Genomic DNA, 19604 nt, shown 5'->3' with positions numbered 1-19604 from the left:
ACAAGTAAACTGTCTGTGTCTCTATGTTCGTCTCTCTGTCTCGTTTTGCCTGTCTGTCTAACTCTCTTTCTATCCCTCTCTCTCCCCCCTCCCGTCTCTCTCTGTCTATCAGTCTAGCTATTTGTCTTCCTGTCTGTCTGTCTGTCCGTCCGTCTGTGTGTCTGTCTGTCTGTCTGTATGTTTGTCTGTCTGGTTGGCTGTCTGTCTGTCTGTCTGTCTCTCTCTTTTTTGTTTTCTCTCCAGGTTGGAAGATATGGCCTTGCCTAAAACTTTAAATAGTTCACTTCAATTTCCCTTTCTCTGCCCTTATCTCTCAGTCTCTCTTTCTGCAGATTCGCAAGAAATAAACCCTGCACATCCTGGTGTTTTTTAAAATTTTTATAATACAATGCACATATTGATGAAAACATTAATGTTCATATAAACAAAATGAATGGATGAATACATGAATATATATGGATCTGTTTCGTAGCAAAATCACAAGGTTGGTTGGTTGGTTGGTCGGTTGGTGGATTGGTTGTTGCTGTTCTCTTCCCGAGAACCTAGGGGGGTCATCCGAGACCAAGTCAGCGTCGATCGTATTGCTTGTTTTCTTCTCGGCCAACCCGGAGTAAGGATACAAACGTCCGCGTTGGAACTTACGTTTCTGGAAAAGAAAATCCTGCAAGAGAGCGTTCTGACTTCGCGATGCACCTCACTTTTCGTGAGTCGCTATATACAGCGTTGCCCTATGCTAATAACAAGTAAATGTGCACACTGTTGCTAATTTGTGACCCTCCACCACGGAATGATATCCTTGGCGGATGATGACTTTATTCAGTTATTCTGCAGAAAAAACAGAAATGCTGGAGAAAAACCGTTCTTTTCTGCAGCATTTCTGCATAATGCCATCTTTCGCGAGAGCAACGTTTTTTTCTGCAGTAAAACAGTTTTACTGCAGTAAAATTAAAATCAAGAATGCTGCAGTAAAACGGAGATGTTGTTTTACTGAAGAAAAACTGTTTACACTTTTACAATTTGCGCGTTATAAATATTCGTATTATTATTTTCTTCAGCATTTTGGCATTATTCAGTTATTCTGCAGAAAAACAGAAATGCTGGAGAAAAACTGTCTTTTCTGTAGCATTTCTGAATAATGTCATCTTTCGCCGAAGCAACGGTTTTTTCTGGAGCAAAACATTTTACTGCAGTAAAATTGAAATCAAGAATGCTGCAGTAAAACGGTGCTGTTGTTTTACTGCAGAAAACCTGTTTACACTTTTTCTGCAGCATCATCAAACCCTAGAAGTGTGCAAAGTTTCAAGGGTCTAGCTTAAAAAAAAAGCATCTGAGATAAACTCAACGTTATGTTTTTGACAACGGCTAACCTGCCGGCCAAACGGACACGGATGAGTACTATAAAGACTCACCGATTACTCGTACTCAGGTGAGTTAAAAACAAAATCAGATTAAACTGATGTATTAAACCCTTATCAAAACAACACATATTAAATTATTGGCGTATGTCAAGGTACATATTAACAACAATACCAAGCGCAGTGATATGGCAATATAGATCATACAAGAACGGGTGATTCAAAGGTTCAAATAATTCAATCGTAAAAAAGGGCAAGTAGCATAAGAGCATGGCAGCAAACAATGACGATGGTAAATGTGAACATCGCTGCTGTCATTATTAACAATATGTGAAGATTGCTGAACAATACATAAAGACACGCTGATAGGGTTGTGAAAATTATATAAAACGGAAACAAAGTACAAAGCTTATGTCCACTCATGTGTCAAAATCATGACATTTATAAATGGGCGCAAGAAGTATCACACATTAGTATCACCGGCGTTGTGCCTTTATATATAATATGATATGTCATAAAGCCAATACATTCTAACATTCAACACTGACAAGAAAAGCAAATGCTCAAACCATTCAACTTCGTCATTCCCATAGTGAATCAAAAATAAGTTATCAGCTGGGACACATATGCACCAGTTTGATTGGAAAAAGCGGTCACCACAATGTCCGTCTGACCGCAACACGGTGGTAAGGCGTCCGCCCAGTGAGCGGGAGGTCGTGGGTTCGAACCCCGGCCGGGTCATACCTAAGACTTTAAAATTGGCAATCTAGTGGCTGCTCCGCCTGGCGTCTGGCATTATGGGGATAGTGCTAGGACTGGTTGGTCCTGATATCACCCTTCGTGGTGGACTGGGCGTTAAGCAAACAAACAAACAAACAAATGTCCGTCTGACTTTCTTTTTTTTCAGAGGTAGCCAGTTTAGTGTCATGTTCAACGACAACACGCTTAGCAGCACTGTTAACCTGTTACAAGCAGGCATCCATTGCGAGTTTCGACTGTAGTACACAGCTTTGTTTTAGAAATATGTCATATGGCTTTTGCAAAGTAACAATCCAAAAACAAATTGACTACCACCGTTCCAATATTAAGAATGAATAAACCCAAGAAAGGTATGTTATTAGAACGTTAAACTAAGACAAAACAAAACGTTACAGTCACTGGATGGTCTCCGTCCCAGCGGTCCCCCAAGTGGACAGACAGACACACACTTATAATACAGAACATAAACTTATCTGACAAATTGTGCAGAAGCTTGCTCAGAAGACACAAGCGACATAATCGTGTTTGTCTGTCTGTTTGTCCACCCAAAAGATCGCTGGGTCGAAGATCAGTGAACTTTTTTTTTCATAACAAAACATTCCAACAACATACCTCTCTTGTTTTTTGATTCGCTATTGCAAAGTGTTATGAAAGGGAGTGACAGTACCTGATTTGCTCGAGTGTCTGGCTTTTGTTTTTAAAGAGGACCTATATGACGTCATCAAAGACATCTGTCTAAACATGGAGCAAAGAAACAGTTTGCATGGATACTAACTGGGAAAACTTTGTACTTTGTACAGTTTCTTGAACATCTATCCAGTACTTACGGGGGAACACACACACACACACACACACACACACACACACACACACACACACACACACACACACACACACACACACTCTCTCTCTCTCTCTCTCTCTCTCTCTCTCTCTCCCTCGCCTTCCCTTATCAGTCTCTAGCAATACATTTATCACAATACCAACAACATGTGAAATGAAAACATCAGGAAAAGGAAGATAATGTATACCTAAAATATTAACTAAGGGTGAATCGTGCAATACTTTCTCCTTCAGGGGTATTGATAAGTTAAACATGTTAAATATCTGTCCACTAAATGACACTTCCTATATGCAATACCAAACAAAAAATCTTAGACATTGTAATCAGTGCTGTTCAAAACACTTGTTGTTGTTCACAGCAAGGTTACTGGGATGTAAGGAAAACATACATGCATTCCTGATAACTGTACAATCAAACGAATCTGTAGATTTATCTAAAGATTATAAACAATGTTCAAACATTCAAAAAAACATTTGCAGACTTTAAAAAAGGTTATTTTCATAGTGTGTTAATTGTGTACACACATAATACAATGCAAGGTAAACTGTCAGTTCAAAGCTATAGTCACAGACCGTTTTTGCACCGTCTGAATGTACGTTTGCACCGTCTGAATGTACGTTTGCACCGTCTGAATGTACGTTTGCACCGTCTGCAGCCTTCTCTCTCAGCAAGACTTGCTGAAGCGATGACAAGGTGCTGAAGGGCTGTGGCAGACTGATCCATTGTGAGAAATATCGGCTACTGTCTACGTTTTTTTGACAGGTGGCTCCTCTGTTGTATTCAAATCTGTCTGAGTTTTTCCTGGCCCTGTTTCTTGTGGTGACCTCATCTGAAAAAGCAAAGCAAATGATTTGGGGTGGGAGTGTTCTAACTACATAAAGCAAGGTACCAACGGTGACACTAAACATAAGAAAGGAACAAGGTTTGCAGATAACAATAATAAGTTTGAAATAGTGAGAACAAGTAGAAGAGGATTAGGAGAGCTGCTCTTCGCGAATCTAAATTCTGTGAGGGTAAACTTAATAACCGAACTATGATAACTTCCTGTCGCAATCAGCAACGATTTTTTTTAACCGTTTTGACATCTTAAAGTTAGTCAATCCAACCAGAGACGCTATTAATGGTAGGTGTTGAGTAGCCTGGTTGACGTCATTCCCACATATTGCTCAAATCAAATAAACCCTTTTTTTGAGCAGAGGAAAAATAAGAAGGTCTTTTCATGCACATATATTTCTGATCAAAATGCTGCTGCCTCACAATTGGGCCATGCCCCTGAAAACAAATAATGTTTTTGACAAGTGAACATTCTCGAAGTTGTTTGCCTGATTATAGACTGACCCAAATGCACATGCATTGATTATGTACTTCGGAGATCATACATATACATAGTTCCTGCCTCGGCAGTGACAGATTGCTTTCCAAGATGTGACCGGGAGAAGTGAAAGTATGTGTCTGTGATTTGATTTTCGGTTGGTCTTGTATTTGCACAGGCTTCTCAACAGAGACGGCGAGTCAAACAAAGCCAAGTTGACATAGAGCGTTTAGAAGTGTGTACCTTTATGTGGAATTGTGGGCTGTACCTTTACGCACGACACAGCCATGAACGGTGGTATTGAAAGCAAAACTATTTAAGCCTGTTTTTTTTTCTCCAACTGAACCCACCTTCGATTTTTTCCTGTCTTCCAAGTCAAGTACGTCCTGGAGAATGTCAAATCTTTCTATGGCGGCCAGAGCGTTTGTCAACGTGTCCACGTCCATTTTTTTGCCTGCCTGGCCGAGCATAATAAAACACTCAGTGTTCACTTGTACAAAGGCGTTGCCGTGCTTATGTTTGGCCACTTCGTATTGTTGGCTGGACAGTCCGAGGTCCAAGAAGAAGATCATGGCTTTGTCCACTGGAAGGTTTGTGGCGACCCGCGTAATGACGTCTCTGTCAATATCTGCACACACATACTAACGCGTGTATGAACATGAACTTAGCAAAATAGTTAGTGCAACACATTTCGCACCCTAATAAGAGCAATTCTTCTCCTGTCATTTTATTTAAACTGTCTATGCCAGTTAAGGCCGTTCATTTGACAATCTGGATCACTTTTCGGATCAAAGGTTTATTTAACAGGGATCACGTGACCGCCGCTCAAATGAGGATACCCCAAAATCGACCTTACAAAAACGGTCGGGACCACATAACAATCAATGGAAAAACATCATAGGCAAAACGTGCTAACTGTTACATACAAGGAGAAAGTCGAATCAATCATCTACACAGAATCTGCGTATTTCGTGTGCTATGCCATTCTTACTGATGCAGGTGCAGATGTCGATCGCATGAGCGGATACTACATACAAGAAAAGCAAATGGTTTATACGACACCCCTTCGTTATGTATCATTACAGTGGACCGCCCCCCCTCCCCCCTTCAATAGAAGACTCCATCCCTTTTAAGGCCCTGTTTTCAGAAACATTTTGCTCTTAACCTCTGTAAGTTGACCTTTTTTTAAGACTCCCTCCTTTATCAGACCTGATCTTCTCGGATTGTTCAGGTCTTAAAAAGAGGGCTCCACTGTATATAATTATATGCTTAAACAATATTTGCTGTTCTCCCTAATAAAATAATGAGCAAGAGAACATTGCAGAGGATACGAGTATTTATTAATGTTAGTAAACGATAATATACGAGCAGAGAATTTGAATTCTGATTTGGATGGGCTTCTAAATGGAAAGTCATTTTAATTGTCAAAAGACAGAACTGTTGGACATTTGTAGGCGAACAAAATGTGTTCATTCAACCATTAAGGGGACATCATACCATTTGTATTCAATTACTACAACTTTGACGGGCGCAGTGGCGTGGTGGTAAGACGTCGGCCTCCTAATCGGGAGGTCGTGAGTTCGAATCCCGGTCGCTGCCGCCTGGTGGGTTCAGAGTGGAGATTTTTCCGATCTCCCAGGTCAACTTATGTGCAGACCTGCTAGTGACTTAACCCCCTTCGTGTGTAAACGCAAGCACAAGACCAAGTGCGCACGGAAAAGATCCTGTAATCCATGTCAGAGTTCGGTGGGTTATAGAAACATGAAAATACCCAGCATACCTCCCCCGAAATCGGCGTATGCTGCCTGAATGGCGGGGTAAAAACGGTCATACACGTACAACTCCACTTGTGCTTAAAACATGAGTGAACGTGGGAGTCTAAGCCCATGAACGAAGAAGAAGAAGAAGAAGACTACAACTTTAATTTGAATAAGAATTTTGAGAATATTAATGATCGAACTCATTCATTGCTTTTAGGTTTCCAAACTGAAATTCAAGCACACACATGCACAACCAACTTCGTCTCGATTCCCGGTCTGTCTGAAAAAAGTATTTTAAAACAAACTTACGGTCAAATATGACGTCGTCCTTGATATCCTTGCAGCTTGGCAGTCCCATTGGAGAAAGTTCAGAGTCTTGAGGAGGATTCAAACAATTCAGCTGTGATGACTGTAGGCCAGAAAAGTAACGTTCTCTAGCCTGTCGTATGACACCAGAGTATTTTCCATCCTGGTCCGCTGTCATGTGAGACTCCCGCATGATTCTTTCAGATATTTTGGCACCATCGCTTTCTTTTCCATATCCGTGAATAGTTCTTGTATGGGGTCGTGAAGTAAAGCCACTGTTCTGAAAAGGAGTTAGCTGTTCACCAGGGCCTGACGTTGACCCCTTTATTGCATTCCCGTTTTCTGAAGTCATATCTTGTTTGTCAAGGTTAGATTGGTCTGAACAATCTAAAACATCTGTGCTTTCCCCTTGTGACCATGAGAAACAGTTCGGGGAACACATCCCAGCTAGAGGAGAGACTGTTCCGTTTGGTAGAGCACCAGTTGCGGCTTCTGCGGGCATACTGGCAGGCGAATAGTTCCTTTGATGTGGCGTTAGGTTCCTTGGTACGCTTTCACCCCCAGGAGCGGAAGGCAACAGGGACGCAATGGCCTTCATCACGGAGCTCGAATCATGGCAGCAAAACTCCTGAATCAGCTGCTTTTTGAAGTCATCTTCACGCTTGTATCTGCATACATAGGTAGAATGAATGTTTTGCGTTAATTGGAATGAAGAGAAATTACGTATCTATCTTGCATCCCTTGAAACCATGGGTTATTGGACATTATACATATTCACACTACCCTTGTGTTGCCTTTTTAGCTAGAAAATAAAAACTGAAAAGTTGAACTTTTTTCCAGTTTATTTTGTATAACAATAACAAAAGCATCACACACAAAATACTGGATAGATTCACAACTTGAGAAACTTATGGTTTTCAGTTGTGATCTTAAAAATGTGAAAGTAATCAATCAGATAAGTATCAGATACAGAGGTCATCAAACCTTGAGGTCACAAAGTGTCAATGATCTGGCCTCAATAACGTTACAGAAAACCCCCACATTACATTTTTGTTCACAGATATATATGGAGGGACGACAAGACGGTCGATAAGCCATACAGACTAACACTGGTTTCACACCGGTGACACTGTGACGGTTCCCCTACGCTTTGTGTTCGGTGCCCTGACCCTTTGTGTTCGGTTCCCACTCGGTTCCCACACGCCAAAATTCGCGGACAAGATCGAGGTACTGTCACCCAAAACATCCATTTATGGTAGTATTACGCAATGTTGCTCTCTGAGAATGGTCTTGTTAGATCTGTGAGTGTTTACACTACATGCCTAGGTGCTGTTGGATTGAAGGTTTTTGATATTTTAGCCTTTATTAGGTAGAATGCCTTCCACTTTACTGCAAAACTGCATAATTCGTAGCATCGGCAAGAAATATCCTACCAAAAAATGCCTGCTTGGAACTGTCGTTGGTCCAGCAAAAAGTTCAACATGTCTGTAGCAGACAGCCCAAGTTTCAAGATTGTAGGGCCATCCAAACAGCCGTAATAATAAAAACAACAGAAGTAGTCAGTGAAATTGGCTGTGTTCGGTCCCCCCACACTTTTGTGACGTAGGCGTGACGGTTCCCATAATTCATTGTGTCGGTCCCCACTTTCTGTGTCGGACCCCACTTTCGACCTAATTTCTCTGTGACGGACCCCACAACCAGCCTATTTTGTGTCGGTCCCCACACCTTCTTGGATTTATGACTTGCCGGTTACTTGTATCATTGTATTCATTGAATCTAATTGTCTCGGAGTTATTTTTCAGCAAAAACCGGCACGGTCAAAAGTGTTTGACGTCAATTAATGCATCATGACGGCATGCCTCCCTGTAGTCTTTCTCTCTCGCGTGGTGTGTGTGGTCTCGGTCATTGTTATTTTGAGCGGGCCGAGACTATTTGGCAGTCGTGTCCCTGTAAGTAGGCTACATGCAGACAGACAGATCTAGATCTAATGTCTCGCTTTCTTGCACAGTTTCACCTATGCTCTTTCTGTGTGTGTGTGTGTGTGTATGTGTGACGGAGTGATTGAGTTTGTGTTACTGTTTGTCTATTTCTTACGTGAGCCTTGAAGGCTTCGCCTCTTGTTGTATTCATTGAATCTAATTGTCTCGGAGTTATTTTTCAGCAAAAACCGGCAAGGCAGCACCTTTTGTGATACCAAGTAAGTCAGATGACATCAGTATGTGTGTGTGTGTGTGTGTGTGTGTGTGTGAGAGAGAGAGAGAGAGAGAGAGAGAGAGAGAGAGAGAGAGAGAGAGAGAGAGAGAGAGAGAGAGAGAGAGAGAGAGAGAGAGAGAGAGATTGACACCTTTCCAGATCACTCCGGTTATGCGACACTACCGCGAGCGTCACTACCGCGTGTCACACTACCGCGAGTACGACACTACCGCGTGTAACACTACCGCGTGTCACACTACCGCGAGTACGACACTACCGCGAGTATAACACTGCCGCGTGTCACACTACCGCGCGTACCACAACCGCGAGTACCATAACCGTAGAGAGAACGCATGCAAACTTACTTCTTGTGAGTTTGTGTTCTAACTTTGATTGGAAGCAACCCATTCTATATGTATTCTGATAGTGTGTTCTGATCGTTTTGAGTTCTTGGTTAGCATGACAAACATTGAATTAGTGTTCAGAGAACAGACCAGGCCTTTTTGTTTTATATTTCAAGGAAACATTTCAACCTTTGCCTTCAGCCATGGAAGTCATAAAATGACACGCGGTAATGTTATACTCGCGGTAGTGTGACACGCGGTAGTGTTATACTCGCGGTAGTGTCGTACTCGCGGTAAGTTCTGTTTCCGTACCCGCGACAGCGGCAGCGACAAAAGAAAACGCGCGCAAACGCGTGACGTGTTTCCGTACTTGCGTTTTAAACATGCGGTAAAATCTGTAAACTCCCGCGTTGCCGCGCGACAACGCGAAAAAATCGCTCCAGGACCCTTTCAAAAAAATCGCGTCGCTTGCCGCTTGTCGCGCCGCTAACGCGTCGCGCGTGTGGAAACACTCCTGGTCATTTTCTATGTGCTTGATTTTCGTCGCGCCGCTGGAAAAACGCTGTCGCGGGTACAATCGTGCTCAACTCCAACACGCTTTCCAGAAACTTTCCAGAGATTTCCATTTTTTTCTGAAAAGGCCGTAAGACTAAGAGTAGATATTGGGAAGGCCAGTTCAAGAAGGTGTGGGTGGATCAACACATAATTTGCTGGTATACTGGGAACCGTCCCAGAGATAAATAATGTTATATATTATTTGTGGCATAAACTAATAAAGTTAGTCTCTCTCTCTCTCTCTCTCTCTCTCTCTCTCTCTCTCTCTCTCTCTCTCTCTCTCTCTCTCTCTCTCTCTCTCTCTCTCTCTCACACACACACACACACACACACACATACTGATGTCATCTGACTTACTTGGTATCACAAAAGGTGCTGCCTTGCCGGTTTTTGCTGAAAAATAACTCCGAGACAATTAGATTCAATGAATACAACAAGAGGCGAAGCCTTCAAGGCTCACGTAAGAAATAGACAAACAGTAACACAAACTCAATCACTCCGTCACACATACACACACACACACACACACAGAAAGAGCATAGGTGAAACTGTGCAAGAAAGCGAGACATTAGATCTAGATCTGTCTGTCTGCATGTAGCCTACTTACAGGGACACGACTGCCAAATAGTCTCGGCCCGCTCAAAATAACAATGACCGAGACCACACACACCACGCGAGAGAGAAAGACTACAGGGAGGCATGCCGTCATGATGCATTAATTGACGTCAAACACTTTTGACCGTGACGTAATCTTATGCGAGCTTTATCCATAGTCTTGGATAACCACTCACACATAGACTCGGAAATGTTAAAGTTTCTACCACAGACATACACACGCACAAACACACACACACGCACACACGCACAAACGCACAGACAGACAAAGTTACGATCGCATAGGCTACACTTCGTGAGCCAATGATACAAGTAACCGGCAAGTCATAAATCCAAGAAGGTGTGGGGACCGACACAAAATAGGCTGGTTGTGGGGTCCGTCACAGAGAAATTAGATCGAAAGTGGGGTCCGACACAGAAAGTGGGGACCGACACAATGAATTATGGGAACCGTCACGCCTACGTCACAAAAGTGTGGGGGGACCGAACACAGCCAATTTCACTGACTACTTTTGTTGTTTTTATTATTACGGCTGTTTGGATGGCCCTACAATCTTGAAACTTGGGCTGTCTGCTACAGACATGTTGAACTTTTTGCTGGACCAACGACAGTTCCAAGCAGGCATTTTTTGGTAGGATATTTCTTGCCGATGCTACGAATTATGCAGTTTTGCAGTAAAGTGGAAGGCATTCTACCTAATAACGGCTAAAATATCAAAAACCTTCAATCCAACAGCACATAGGCATGTAGTGTAAACACTCACAGATCTAACAAGACCATTCTCAGAGAGCAACATTGCGTAATACTACCATAAATGGATGTTTTGGGTGACAGTACCTCGATCTTGTCCGCGAATTTTGGCGTGTGGGAACCGAGTGGGAACCGAACACAAAGGGTCAGGGCACCGAACACAAAGCGTAGGGGAACCGTCACAGTGTCACCGGTGTGGGTTTGCTGAGACTAAGTAATACTCGGGCGAATTATACATATCAATGTGCTTCCACATCCGTAGTTCACCTGCGTGCTGTCTGCAGTAGCCGTTGATAGGAGGCAAAGTCAACCTTCTCCAGGACCATCTGCAGCTGATCGGTACTAAGATCTGTCAACAAGCGCTTCAAGTTGTGTCCCTCAGGTTCGTTAACATCCTCATTGCACCTTGATTCTGGCATCTGTATCTGTTGCACAAAGAAAAAGATCAGCTGTATGCAAAGACATCAATAATCTCGAATTACATTGTTTGGCCTCTGGCAAGAACACTTCGAGATTAAATAGGTAAGGTTTATATAGCCACTGTTTTACTAGTGATCTGAAAACCTCCAATTCCATTTATCACAGACAGGGTTGGTGGCAGGTTTCAGAAAAACGAGACAGCACTTGCATGAAATCAAATCAAATTAGCTGTATTAATTATCTCACATGGAGAAATTGCAGTGGTGATGCAGGTAACAGACATATATGTTAAAAAGTCATACACAAAAATGCCATTCAATTCCCATTAAAAATGCACACAAATCTCAGCTGAGTCGTCTAGGAAGGGTATAAGTTCATATGTCTTGGTACCATGATCTCGAGCAAGCCGAGTTGAAATGCAAATATCTAGCTTATTGGCAATGAAGCTTATCTGTACCTTCTGAGATAACTAACAAGGTTTTGAGTGCGTAAAATCATCATCCCCATGGAACTAAACTTGACACCCTGTGACACTGAAATTGTACATGTCTCAACCAAACGAACTCCGCCTGGATGCACCCTAAAGATCTTTCAGCCGGTCCCAAGCCCGGAACAATAAATAAATAAACAACAATAAAGGAGGAGGGTTGGGCGTGGGGTTATCAACTCCACCCCGCCAAAAAACAACTTGCTACAGAAACCGCAACAAATGTTGCGGCCCTATGCTCCACAGGGAGTCTACAGGAATAAGTCAAGTAAGTCAAGTCAACCAAACGTCCTTCATGTCTGTCTGACCATAGTTCCCATTTTGTGAGACTGTTGTCAGTCAGATTTTGTTGGGGCTACATTCATTTTTGAGTGATAAGTTACAACGATGATGATAATGAGTCTCATTAAACGTAATGAGTTTTTAAATCTCTCAGCGATGTACGTTCGTACCTCAAGCGCTGCAACCGGAAGTGCTCTTTCATATGAAAAACCAATAATAGTACTCTTCCGTTTCCCATCTCCCCCCTTTCCCCGTCGCGATATAACCTTGAATGGTTGAAAACGACGTTAAACAACAAATAAAGAAAGTAAATAAAGAAAGAAACTCTTCCGTTGTCAAGCGATAATGTAAACATTCTACTCGCTAGTAGCAACAACAAACATTGCGTAGCTTAGTTCGTCACTTTGCCGTTTTGTACCTCCTTTTGCTACTGTTTGTGCTCTTTCTGCTGGGACATTTCCTGCGGACTGAATATCATAAACATTTCAACGAGGTTCATAATTATGTTAATTACTGCTTACAATGTTCTTTGTTTCATGTTATTTATGTGTTCTTCATATCGTAGCGTTGTGTGGACATGACTGATTGTGATGTGTATTTGTTATTACGTTTATTCGCAAAAGAATAAACTTTGCCCTTGAGTAGACCAGTGTTGAATTTGATTTAAAATGATGATGACGATGACGATGATAGTTGTATGATGGTGGTGATGATGATGATGATGAAGATGATGATTATGGCTTCAGAGAAAAAGTATTTTTAGATTAAAGACAACGTATCGAAAAATATATAACCATGGCAGGAAACAAATATTCTCAACCTGCAGAGATGTGATTCTCTCAGCATTGTTGCGGTTTCTCCATGCAGGCACCGCGTCATCCATGACGTGGGCAAGATCAAGAACAGCAAAAAGCGAAGTGTCAGTTACCAGGTCTACGGGTGCCACGAGGCGCCACTGAACCAGAGAAGGTGGTGCACTCTTCTTCCGTGAGCAGCCGTAGGCATCACAGCTGACAATCATCTTCACTTCGCGATTCTGCAGCAGATAGCAATAACACAGTATTTAAAACTCTCTCTCTCTCTCTCTCTTTATCCCTCTCCCTCTCTCACTCCCCCTTCCCCCCCTCTCTCTCCCCCTATATCTCTCTCCCTCTCTCTCTCTCTCTCTCTCCCTCTCTCTCTCTCACTCTCTCTCTCACTCTCTCTCCGTCTCTCTCTCTCTCTCTCTCTCTCTCTCTCTCTCTCTCTCCCTCCCTCCCTCCCTCCCTCCCTCCCTCACAATGTATATAATGTCTCTGCATTCAGTCAAGGTCGACAAGAAGTAGTTAACCGTTACGTGCTTCCTGGGTCGACCCAGAGCCTTACAACAGTGTCTGTAAACTATTGAGAGTTTTTGATTGGGACTGCATGTAATTCTCAAACACCATAATTATAACATTCTTATCGACCAATTTTTCAACGATTACCTTTTACCAAATGGAATTAAAGAAGGCATTTTACGGGGTTGGCCGTGTACGACCCATACTCTGCAAAGAGGCGGTAAATAAATCGTCATAAATAAATCCCTGCGCCTTGAATCCGTGGTTGAGATATGTGCGCGATATAAATTGCATAAACAAAATAAAAAAATAAAAAAAAATAGTGTATCCCCATTGGGATGGCGTGGGTCATGTACGACCCATACTTTTTACGTTTAATCTTTCTTTAGAAAGTATGGATCGTACCAGACCCACATCATCTTGACTGTGTAGTCCAAAGCGTGATCCGGTGAAGATTAACAGAATGACTGCTATCCTCTCGGAACTGCTCGGTGCTGTCTTTTTCTTGTGTTTTTTTCTTCGCTAAAACTTCATCACAGTTTTAAATGTCACTTCCTGAATAGCGTGTGTTTCATATTCTGTAAAGTCTGTCGCGTGGGTACTGGCAAAAGGTGAAGGTGGCTGACATTATGGGCTTCCAAACATATATGTTTTACCATGTTTGTCACTGTCATGGGACTGCCTTTGTCATGTGCACTTAGTATGTCGTTGTTGTTTGTGTTTTGAGGTGTCAGAGGCGCTTCTCAATGATCAATATAAGCCTGCAGATGAATATTTCTTACACTGTGCTGCGACCCGCTCTGAACCCCGCCTGTTCTTCTGCAAGGAGCTCCTCTGCCTTTCCTTTCAGTCGGCCGAGAATCACTTTTAGAATGAACTTGCTGGGGTGGGTTATCAGGCTATTATAATCATCCGATAGTTCTGGCACTCCTTGGGATTTCATAGCTTGGGCAATAGGGATTACCAGAGACTGAGTCTATTCTCTTGACCTACTCGCCAAAGTACTCGCGAGTAAAGTTGCTGAAACAAATGGTTGGTTTGACGAATTTGCTCTCTAAGTAGTTAATTTTGAGAAGTTCACCACTTTGTGGACTTTCAGTGCTGACATACACACCTGCACTTTTGGGTTTCCAGGCCGACCGTCAGGCCGCTGAAGGTGCGTCCAGTTGGAGGAAGCTGGTCCCAGCGTTTCGATCTGAGCGTGTAGCTGTGTGTCCTTCACTTCATCCAACAAAGACACAGCCGTCCGCCCAACCTTGCTACCGGTCAGTCCAATGTCATATTCCTATTTTAAAGAAAAACACATTCTCAAAAGCATAAGAGACATCAACAACAACAACAACAACAACAACAACAACAACAACAACAACAACAACAACGGTTACTATAACAACAACGACAACAACAAAACCGATCAGTACGAATATTCACATTCTTGGATCGAACAAATATAACTTCAGATGTGTTGTAAGGTCAAAGCTTTTGAATATCACTTCGTTCTTATTGTTCTTCACATGAACACAATAAAACAGACGTACTTACACGACCTAGGAAACACAGTGAAGGTTAAAATAGTAACATCCACGACCCACAACATACGGATGGTGTAGTTCAAATGACGGCATTGTTTATTTGATTGTTTACAAAGATACGCCTTTGACGATTGGCCGATAGGAAGGTTCTATTTGGTTTGAGGATTACATGAAGTTGCAATCCAAAACTGTTTTAGAGAAACAGACACTTTTGTACCTTGATCTTTTTATATTTAGTCTTTGTTGCAACCCTGCTTGTCTATGTGTTTACACAGCTTTGTTAAGTTCTTCATGAACAGTTTTGTATTTGCAAATACTGTTGTAAACTAAAGCCTTACCTGACGAAAGTCTCCAGTGTCGACTCGTTTGTCCCAGATGTAGAGATCGACGCTGGCCAGGCGTTGTAGAGAAGACATTCTTTCGTGCCTTCCGTACACCATGGCCACCAGCTCCGGAGGACCTTGACTTCGACCACAGTATACACACACGTAGCCACAGAAATGATCCGTTGTCACTAACACCTGGCCCTCTGAAGACACCTCATAATGCCCACTTTCTTCCCATGCGTAGCCGACCTGCTGTCGCTGACCTTCTGAGTGCTGATATTTGTTGTCCAGTAGAATGCTTCCCCGGTGAGAACAATCTGAGTCAGTATCAGCTTCTTCTGTTTTTTCCCTATCTTTGCAAAGTACATAAGATTCACCGACCACAGAATGCGCGTTGCTGATTTCCTGCTGAGCAGATGGGCAATCACTTAAATTGTTTTCTTGGAGTTTAATACTTGTTAAGGTCACGTGGCCATCCTGGCGGCGACTCACACGGTACACACGCAGCAGACTGAGATCCGGGTCTGGCGGAAGACACAGCGGCAGCATGATGCAGACAGGACGCTGAAAACTGAAGTCAAGACCGGCCCAGTACTCGGCCAGGGGACTCACGACCTGTTCTTCGTCTGCCAACTCCAGCACAGTATGTACGTGGTCGATATCAGCACACACTGCAGTATGGATAACAACGGGGTTGTCCGGGCCTAGAGCCTGAGTAGGCACGTTCAGTATGACGTCAGAACCCGGTTTACGTAGCACCCCTCCTGTGTGTCCGAAAGTGCCCTTATGTTGCCAACTCATGCTCACAATCGGTGGGGGATTATCATTACTTCCGTCGATCATACATGCCACCTGATTTGTAAGATCTTGTTCTTCCTTTGAAGATATATCATTTGGCATGTCGACTGTGCCAGCGTCACTTGAAGACTCAGCAACCGGCTCACGGTCAGAATGTTCGAGTGGTGCGTACGATGGAACAAGAATTTGATGGCCTTCATCACTGTCTGGGTTTGATTTGCTTGACACCATTTTGTCACTTCCCTGCGAGGAATGTAATGCTATTTCAACAGCGTCTCGTGTCACACACGTGCCGTCATTGTCTTCTGGTCGGTCTGAAGCTTTTTCTGAACTTCGTTTTGACTTTTCATGGATATGAACGTTGCTCTTTTCAACGGCCTGAATAACCCGTGCAGAATCTGCTTTCTTTTCTGTGAAGGAAGATGTTTTAACCTTGACATCCTTGTGCGCAGACTTGTCACGTGGGCACCCCATGCTGATTCCTCCAGGTTTCTCAACAGACATAACAGATAGTCTGTGCAGATGTGACAATCTTTCAACTGCAACGAAACAAATATAACACTCAAAAGTGTAACGACGTCCCACTGCATGATCATATTTCACCTTACTCGAAACGAGAGAATGGTTGGCTGGATGTAAGTAACTCATACCTCATGATTTCTTCTGCGATCACTCTGTGTGTGTGTGTGTGTGTGTGTGTGTGTGTGTGTGTGTGTGTGTGTGTGTGTGTGTGTGTGTGTGTGTGTGTGTGTGTTGTCGTACGCTATCGCTGGTTTCCTCTGCAGTCTTGGCTTACTGAAGCTTGGAGTGAACAAACTACATGTGATGTTGTTGTTGTTGTTGTTGTTGTTGTTGTTGTTGTTGTTGTTGTTGTTGTTGTTGTGTTGTTGTTGTGTTGTTGTTGTGCTGTTGTTGTTGTTGTTATTAAAGTGTTCTGTTTTTTTTGTTTTTTTTATCAGAGAACAAGCAAACTGCATGGGCCTACCAATCATGGTCGATACGTTGTGCCAGAATAGCGGCCGGTCAAAAATAAGAACAGCAGAAGACACTCGCGGCGGCCTGACACATATACGTGAATAGATTTCCCTCACAAGCTCAGGATAGGCAACTACAGTACAGTGGGGAAGCCGCTTTTTGTCAATCCAGTCTGGACAACGCCCCTTCTTTATGAACAGTGTGTGGGTCTCTTTGTGTCCTGATGTCTGCACAGCCTCACGTAACAACCAATCAGTCACTGAATCGTGACGGTCTAAGATGACGATGAAGACACTGTCGATGTTTGCTGTGGATGATGACGTAGCTACACGACTCTGTGGCGGCACCAGCTGCAGTCCAGTGCGTGTCTTCAGCTCCTCAGTCAGCTCGCTGTGTACAAAGTTTCTGTTGGTGTGACCGTAGACGACGTGCACAGTGTTGTGGTCCGGTGACTGTAACACTGCGTGTTGAACTAGGCCAAACTCGTTCAGCATGGCACGGCGTGTGGGGTCCATGTGTGGATCACCTGAAGGAAACAAATTAGGTACATGTATCGAGTTCTTGTTCCTCTGTATTTAAAAGCAGTTTACTCCTCAGTCAAAGAGTCTGAAATTAAATCAAATTGAGAACACGCGCGCGCGCGCGCGTGTGAATGTATGTGTGTGTGTGTGTAGTGTGTGTGTGTGTGTGTGTGTGTGTGTGTGTGTGTGTGTGTGTGTGTGTGTGTGTGTGTGTGTGTGTGTGTGTGTGTGTGACAGACAGACAGACCGACAGATGAAAATGAGAGAGAGAGAGAGAGAGAGAGAGAGAGAGAGAGAGAGAGAGAGAGAGAGAGAGAGAGAGAGAGAGAGAGAGAGAGAGAGAGAGAGAGAGAGAGAGACTCGAAGACTAACAGACAGAGGGACTGAGTTGGGGATGTGTGTGTGTGGGGAAAGCCAACAGCTTTTAACCCTGTGACAATAAACAGACTTTTGTGTTACAAAAACATTAAAAAAAAACACCGAGAGTTCGTGTAAGCATGTATATTTCGTCTGTTTCGTTTTGATAAAAACAAATCGTTTGTGCGTACCTATCATGGTCGACACGTTGTCCCAGAATAACGTCCGTACATCCACACAACCAGCAGCAAAAACAGCGGATTTTGAGGCTTGTCTGCCAACAACACGTGAAAGATCTTCCATCAGAGACACAGGATATACCATCAGGGTACAGCGGAGAAGCTTTTCTTCAACCCACCAAGAGCGGGGATGCTCCTTCTGAATGAACAGTGCGTGGGTCACTTGGTGTTTTGATTTCTCCACAGCCTGACGTAACAACCTATTCGTCACTAAGTCATGAGGGTCTAAGATGACGACGAGGAAAGTGTCTGCTATGGATGATGACGTAGCTAAACGACTCTGTGGCGGCACCAGCTGCAGTCCAGTGCGTGTCTTCAGCTCCTCAGTCAGCTCGCTGTGTACAAAGTTTCTGTTGGTGTGACCGTAGACGACGCGCACAGTGTTGTGGTCCGGTGACTGTAACACTGCGTGTTGAACTAGACCAAACTCGTTCAGCATGGCACGGCGTGTGGGGCCCATGTGTGGATCACCTGAAGGAAACAAATTAGGTACATGTATCGAGTTCTTGTTCCTCTGTATTTAAAAGCAGTTTACTCCTCAGTCAAAGAGTCTGAAATTAAATCAAAGTGAGAACACGCGCGTATGTGTGTGTGTGTGTGTGTGTGTGTGTGTGTGTGTGTGTGTGTGTGTGTGTGTGTGTGTGTGTGTGTGTGTGTGTGTGACAGACAGACCGACAGATAAAAATGAGATAAAGAGAGAGAGAGAGAGAGAGAGAGAGAGAGAGAGAGAGAGAGAGAGAGAGAGAGAGAGAGAGAGAGAGAGAGAGAGAGAGACTCGAAGACTAACAGACAGAGGGACTGAGTTGGGGATGTGTGTGTGTGGGGAAAGCCAACAGCTTTTAACCCTGTGACAATAAACAGACTTTTGTGTTACAAAAACATGAGAAAAAAAACCGCGAGTTCGCGTAAGCATGTATATTTCGTCTGTTTCGTTTTGATGAAAACAAATCGTTTGTGCGTACCTATCATGGTCGACACGTTGTCCCAGAATAACGTCCGTACATCCTCACAACCAGCAGCAAAAACAGCGGATTTTGAGGCTTGTCTGCCAACAACACGTGAAAGATCTTCCATCAGAGACACAGGGTATACCATCAGGGTACAGCGGAGAAGCTTTTCTTCAACCCACCAAGAGCGGGGATCCTCCTTCTGAATGAACAGTGCGTGGGTCACTTGGTGTTTTGATTTCTCCACAGCCTGACGTAACAACCAATTCGTCACTAAGTCATGACGGTCTAAGATGACGACGAGGAAAGTGTCTGCTATGGATGATGACGTAGCTACACGACTCTGTGGCGGCACCAGCTGCAGTCCAGTGCGTGTCTTCAGCTCCTCAGTCAGCTCGCTGTGTACAAAGTTTCTGTTGGTGTGACCGTAGATGACGTGCACAGTGTTGTGGTCCGGTGACTGCAACACTGCGTGTTGAACTAGACCAAACTCGTTCAGCATGGCACGGCGTGTGGGGTCCATGTGTGGATCACCTGAACAAACCAAATCAGGTACATGTATCAGGTATTTGTTACTCTGTATTTAAAAGCAGTTTACTCCCCAGTC

The 19604-nt window shown here is 43.5% G+C and overlaps 1 protein-coding gene across 1 annotated transcript; it reads right to left on the bottom strand.

The window, feature by feature from the left end:
* Positions 1 to 376: 376 nt before the first annotated feature.
* Positions 377 to 16491, bottom strand: LOC138970643 (uncharacterized). The gene is made up of 7 exons (XM_070343109.1): positions 15173 to 16491; positions 14417 to 14587; positions 12804 to 13019; positions 11062 to 11219; positions 6340 to 7004; positions 4621 to 4898; positions 377 to 3787 (listed from the first exon to the last, which is right to left on the bottom strand). Exons 1-7 carry the CDS (start codon positions 16460 to 16462, stop codon positions 3704 to 3706), a joined length of 2862 nt encoding a protein of 953 aa, XP_070199210.1. The 5' UTR covers positions 16463 to 16491; the 3' UTR covers positions 377 to 3703.
* Between the last annotated feature and the right edge of the window lie 3113 nt (positions 16492 to 19604).

Source organism: Littorina saxatilis, linkage group LG7, assembly GCF_037325665.1.
Source record: "Littorina saxatilis isolate snail1 linkage group LG7, US_GU_Lsax_2.0, whole genome shotgun sequence".
Lineage (NCBI taxonomy): Eukaryota > Metazoa > Mollusca > Gastropoda > Littorinimorpha > Littorinidae > Littorina > Littorina saxatilis.
The sequence above is the reverse complement of the archived record's forward strand: the minus strand, read 5'-3'. Positions and strand labels throughout refer to the sequence as shown.